This window comes from Rhincodon typus, chromosome 39, assembly GCF_021869965.1.
Source record: "Rhincodon typus isolate 14 chromosome 39, sRhiTyp1.1, whole genome shotgun sequence".
Lineage (NCBI taxonomy): Eukaryota > Metazoa > Chordata > Chondrichthyes > Orectolobiformes > Rhincodontidae > Rhincodon > Rhincodon typus.
In genome coordinates this window covers 16,533,730-16,540,038 of record NC_063370.1, presented here as the reverse complement: position 1 = coordinate 16,540,038, position 6,309 = coordinate 16,533,730, and the positions used below count along the sequence as shown (strand labels likewise).

At 41.1% G+C, this 6,309-nt stretch overlaps 1 protein-coding gene across 5 annotated transcripts in view; it reads right to left on the bottom strand.

Annotated features, from left to right (window-relative positions):
• Positions 1-6,309, bottom strand: part of LOC109913187 (transmembrane protein 87A-like) — a 64,196-nt gene that overhangs the window by 21,207 nt on the left and 36,680 nt on the right. Inside the window, exons 9-14 of one of the 5 annotated variants that reach the window (XM_048618254.1) lie at positions 5,077-5,260; positions 4,497-4,596; positions 2,565-2,658; positions 1,012-1,094; positions 878-924; positions 214-273 (exon numbers count right to left, since the gene is read on the bottom strand). In XM_048618254.1, the coding sequence (XP_048474211.1) occupies positions 891-924; positions 1,012-1,094; positions 2,565-2,658; positions 4,497-4,596; positions 5,077-5,260 (495 nt within the window). In that variant the 3' untranslated portion in view covers positions 214-273; positions 878-890. Of the gene's footprint in view, positions 1-9; positions 274-302; positions 1,095-2,564; positions 2,659-4,496; positions 4,597-5,076; positions 5,261-6,309 lie in introns of those variants that run through there. The other 4 variants (XM_048618253.1, XM_048618251.1, XM_048618252.1 and 1 more) reach the window with 4 other exon arrangements.

Genomic DNA, 6,309 nt, shown 5'->3' with positions numbered 1-6,309 from the left:
ATCGGAACGCTGTGTTTCAGGAGGCAATCACACCCCTTAGATTAACTATCACTTCTGGCCAGAAGATCACGTTGCACATTTATAGACTGGAGTCGAAATAAATGGGCAGATTTTCACCAGCCACCATATTGTGTCCAAATGGCAACACTCATCAGAAGCTAGTAAGAAACCCAAGGGAGGGGATGCGAGCAAAAAGGATATCCACCATACAATACAGGAGTCTATCAACGCAAGAGAAATCTCACAGATGGTCATGGCTGCCGTAGAGTGCTCCTACGGAGGAACATCATTCGTTAAAATAACTAGCATAGTAACATAATGAATCCTATATCATATACTGCACAAAATGCATTAGCTGCTTTTCACTTTGAGGGGGAAGCAATGCTCTACCTCATACCAATGTGTTGTCAGATATTGCAGACAAACCTCCTGAGTCTCACTGCAACAACAGGAAAGTGCAGAAGTGAAGTTTAGCACTCGTATGTGACCCTGGAAGAGGCTAGTTAACACTGATGGAGGTTAACACATTGTATAGATAAACTTCTGTGATACACAGTATCAATTTTTACTAGAGGCAGGTTTCTAATTGTACCATAACCAAGATAAACACTTGGTGCTGCACAAAACTGCCAAGTCTCAGCACATTGTTGTTTAATTGGAGTTTGATATTGAAAATTGCAAAATCCAGATTGAGTTACAAACAGCGCAAGTGCCCCAAGTAACAAACTTTGTGTACAGCTGAAACAGCTCCAGAGAAACAATAATCTGGGTCTGTATGCAGCAGCAATACCATCATTCACCTCGTAAACATTGTCCCTTCCAGATCCCACATAATCCAAGTGCAGCACCTTAAAATTAATTGAATGTGGGTACTCACGTTCCTAATTGCCCTACAGAAAGTGGTGAGATTTTCTTTTAGAGCTTCTGTAATTCAAATGAAACATTTGTTTTGTCCAACCTGCACACAGACAAGACTTGCAGGGGAGAATAGGTGGTAGTGTTCCTACGTACCTGATGCTTCTGCCCTCCTTGGTGGTGAAAATTGCGGGCTTAGGAGGTGCTATTGAAGAGGACTTGACATGCTGCAGTGTATCCTACGTGGTACATCAAGAGCATACTAGTTATTGCAGCATGAAAGATCCTATCTGTGTCACCAGCTCTCCTCTACTTCCTCCAAATTCAGCACTCATCAGTACAGCACAGGAACAGGCCCTTTGGCCCATCATGTCTGTGCTGACCACAATGCCATTCTAAACTAATTCCATTTGTCTGCACATTGTCTGTATCCCTCTGTTTGCTGCCTATTCATGTGTCGGTCTAAATGCCTCAAACTTTGCTGATGAATCTCTGTCTATCACTTCCCCAGGCACCGAACAGTCCATGCAAAAAACTTTCCTCGCACATCTCCCTTAAACATTTCCCCTCTCAGATTCTGCCTATTATTTGATATTTCCACCCTAAGAAAAAGACTCAGACTATTCACCCCATCTAGGCCTGTTATAATTTTATACACCTTTATCAGGTCACTCCTCAATCTCCAATGTTCCAGCAAAACCACAGGTTTGCCCAACCTCTCATTATAGCTATTACACTCCAATCTAGACAACATTCTGGTAAACCTCTCTCGCACCCTCTCAAAAGCCTCTGCATCCATCCAGTTGTGTGGGGAGCAGAACTGCATGCAATACTCCAAATCTGGCCTAAGTTTCAGACAGCTGCAATACGACTTACCAACTTTTACACTCAAGGCCCTGACAAGCATGCCACAAACACCCTCTTTACCATCATATACCCTTGTTTTGCCACTTTCAGGGAGCCTGAGACCCCTCTGGATATCAGTGTTCCCAAGGATCCTGACATTTACTGTAAACTTTCCTCCTGCATTTAACCTCCCAAAATGCATCACTTCACATCACCGCCTAACTTTCCATCTGACCTATATCCTGTTGTATTCTTTGATATTCTTCCTCACTATCCACAACTCCAACTTTCGTGACATCTGCAAACTTACTAATCAGACCACCTACACGGTCATCCAAATCATGGACATATATTATAAACAACTGAGGTCCCAGCACTAATCCTTGTGGAAAACCACTGGTCACAGACATCCTGTCAAAAAAAAAATCACCCCCTCCACATCTACCGTGTGGACGGGGGGGGGGGGGGGGGGGGCACAAGGGCAGAGGACGTGGGGGGCAAGGGTTCCTTGGGAAGATAATAATTTAGCACAGCTACTGCAAACCACTAAACAGGAATCAAACATACTACTTCTTTTATAATGTTGCTTTGATACTGTCAAGAGTGCAGTACTCAACTGGGGCCAATGGCAAGTTTCTGCTTCAGAGAAGCGTGTAAATAGTCTGTCTCTGCAGAAACCACACCGGTTTCCACTGCGGGTTAGATACCCTGAGCCAATTACACATCTGGCCTTGGAAAAGGATTGTCATTTGGAAAAGGCAATTTTTGCTCTTGACTAGATCTCTGAAATAAAAGTCACACAAATCAACAAACGCGCTGAGGCTGCCAGAGCAAAACAATTCTAGTTCAGCAAATGTTCTTACCACAGCAACTCGTAGGACTCCCTCTACTGATGAAAATAACAGGTACAGCAGGCCAATTCCAATGACTTGACTTGAAGTGGTTCCCAGCCTAGGTCTGTTTAAAAATGTGCATTTATATTGTTTTAACAGCAGAAATGGCTTGCCTTCAGATTTTTTAAACAAAAATTCAACTGCTTTTGGACAGCTTCCACTGCCTAGAAGAAGCCAATTGTCAAGAAGATGCAGTGAGGCTGAGGGGAACTAGCTACCACCTTGGAACCTACTCTTTCTGTTTGAGCTTAGACACTAAACATCGATTGTGTTATAAAGTGGGAGGTCAAACCCCTCTGATAATTAAACCAAAACACAAGCCCCCAAACTGTTTTGGCGGGATTAGAGGTTCCTTCTAATAATTAAACCCGAAACACCCAGAGAAGCTCGCCTTGCTTTTACAATTTATTAAGAAGAGCAGTTAAATGAAAGAAAATCCCCAATATTTACATGATAAATAATAAGTAACTATTTATTTAACCTTAACAGTGACCAAATTAACAGAATTACTAAAACTGAACAATTCCCCCCTTGACCACTAACTATTTCCTAACTGAACTAAATTCTACTGGTATGCTGTTCAATAAACACTAGTCCCACTTTCATAAATCCAAGGAATAAGAAAATAAATTTTAAAAAAACTTGGTCTTTCTTCTGTTGTTCTCAAATCAAACACCTTTCTTTCACTGATCCGGGTCAGGGATGTTTTCTCTGAAGTCTTCTGACAGGATGCCAGCTAGAAGTGCTGTGGTACATCTTATGGATAGATTTTGCTTTCTTAGAGAGCTTAGCGATTTCTTGTGAGAGCTAGATGCTTATTTAGCAGATGGCCGTTTGCTCTCACACTGATCTTCAAAAACCCTCTCCTTATAGACCTTGAATGATATCAATTTTCTCACAATAACATTGTTCCAAGGTTGTCAAAACTATCAGATTTAAATTCAAGTGGCTTTCAATCGCTAAGTGCTTGGTTTAAATTAATTAGCTGATTCCAGCTAGCTGCCAAAACAAGCCTAAGGTTTCCAATCACACAGCCAATTGATACGCAAGCTTAGAAAAGTACTTTAACCTCTTAAAGGAACCACGCACTCTTCCTTATTTTTCACTAACAAATTCTAGCTTCCTGCCTCTCAATTCACGATTACTCTACACAACTTTGTAATAATTAGCTGTCTGAAAGAGCTGACATCTTGATTAGTGGCTATGCCAACCTGAGGACCTCACAAAGTGCAAAGCAAGCACTTCACCCAATTCTGTTAAAAATACCATCAAAAACCTTAATTATTGACCATTTCTCTCTTGGTGTGAATACTTCCTGTATTTTGTACTCTTGTTGTAGATTTCCAGTGTCTGCAGTATTGTAATTCATACAAAGCAGTCCTCACTTGCTTTTCTCCATAAATAGTGGCGCTACAAATCAATGCATCCACCTAAATGGCAGATGGTGCCCTCAGTTTAACATCTTATTAGCACTTCTTCAGTACTGCAGTGAACTGTATTCCAGATTTGGTACTCAAAGACCTGGAGTGCGCCTTGAAGCCGCAAGTTTACAATTTAGAGGCTACCAACTTTTTCTTTTATTCATTCGTGGGATGGGGTCATTGACGGCTAGGCCATCATTTATTGCTCATTTACCAAGCTATGACCTGAACCGTGCTATGCCCAACAGTCACTCAGCATTTGGAAAATGGAGTTCTAGCTGATTTCCCAGTCCTGGTCTTCCCTTAGCTGTGGATTCACAGTTCCGATTGGTACACATCCATAATCAAGCAATTTGATTCAGACTGAGGGTTGTATCAGAGATTATTCTAGACCACATAAATTCAGTTTTGCAAAAACTGCAATTTATAATACGCAAGGCAACCAAACAGTAACCGAAGAAATAATAAATACATATCTTACTTGACAATACCATAGCCAAGTGCTGCGATAATGACCAGGATCCGGGCAAGGGTACGTTTCACAGCTGATAGTAGCTCTGCAAAAATCACTGCACCATGAACTGCAAAAGAGTTTTAAAGTAGAGTTGGATTTAATTTGTGGCAGAGTAGATCAATATTAATTGACTGTGTTATAGCCCGAAATATATCTACGAATAAACTGGAATCTTAAATTATATTCTCAAAATATAGGATTGAAAACAAGAGAAATTTTTTTTTTGTTTTTTTTTTTTTTAAAAACGAAGTTCCCTTTTACTCCTTGCTCCCAAAGTAGCTGGAGGTTCATGCTAGTCCATTGGACTGGCATTCCGCTAACATCTTGCCCACGTTCTTTATGAACTGCCTCACAATGAATGCCAGAAAGCTAGGATTGTGCAGGGCTCAAGCTAAGCTCAAAGTTTCCCCCATCCAGATACCTGCAATGTCGCAGTCAAACAAGAGTGGCTGACATCCTCCCCACCAACTACCTAAATCCAGTATTAATGCATTTTAATTTCAGCGACCAAAGTGAATAACTTTACATCATCAGCTTGACCAGTTACCTGATACTCCTTGCTGAGAGATTGTATGGAATTCTGCATAGAAGACCGATTTCTCCAACATCCCTAGCAGGATGACACCACCAATCCAGTATTGAATCCGAAGCAAGTCCTTCCAGTAACAAGCCAACAGGAAAAGCCAGACAACACTGTAGAGCACATAGATGATACACATCACCATGTAAAACTGCAGAAAGAAAAATAGCAAGTGAGGCGTATGATTCCACGTGCCACTGCAACAGGTAGTTATTCAAAGCTATTAGCAGTAACAGTGTAAACAGAGGTGGCAGATACAAAATGAAAGAGGCAATGCACAAAATTAATTGCGTTTTGCTGTCTTGTTGTCTTGATGTAGCTTTCTCTGTCATTAAAGAGACATAATTATTAAAAAAAAACCAAAGAACTGTGGTTGCTGGAACAGAAACAAAAAAATTGCTGGAAAAACTCAGCAGATCCAGGAACGTCTGTGGAGAGAAAGCAGAGTTAACATTTCAGGTCCAGAGAACCTTCTTCAGACATAAATAATACTTCATTCTGCCATTCTAGTGTTTCCAGAACTGATCATGGATTTGCAAAGGGAAGATCATGCTCAATAAACCAAATCAAATATATTGTTGAAGTACTGACTGAAGTATGCTACGGGGGATGTCTATGGATGTTAATTGCCTGAAGACATTTAATAAATTCCCTCAGAAGGGACTGAGTGCTGAAAATGAAGTAGAAGGTATTGTGGCAAGGTTATTGAACTGACTCGGAAATTCAACAAACAGAAGGAGATGGAGAGTAAGCATAATGGGCAGCCACTCTAATTGGGGCCTCAACTACGCAGTGCAACTGTTTAGAAAATAGATTTCAGATAAGTTTACTAATGACACAACAATGGATAGCATCTCAAAAAAAGGCAACCAGATGATAGGGCTCTCAGTGAGACAGGTGCTGGTGGGTCAATCGGAGGGTCGTTACACCTCAGGCAAGGGGAGATGTGGAGGAGGAGGAGCATCCTTTATAGCAACTTCAGCCAGCACGGGAATTGAACCCATGCTGTTAGCATCACGCTGCATTGCAAACTAGCTGTCCAAATCAAAATATTGATTAAGTGAATAAGCAAAACTGTTACAAATGGATTTCAATGTAGGCAAAAGATGAGGTCATACACTTTGGAGCTCAGAGAATAGAACAGAGTACTTTCGAACCACTGAAAAGAGGAGAACCACTGAAAAGAGGAGAACCACTGAA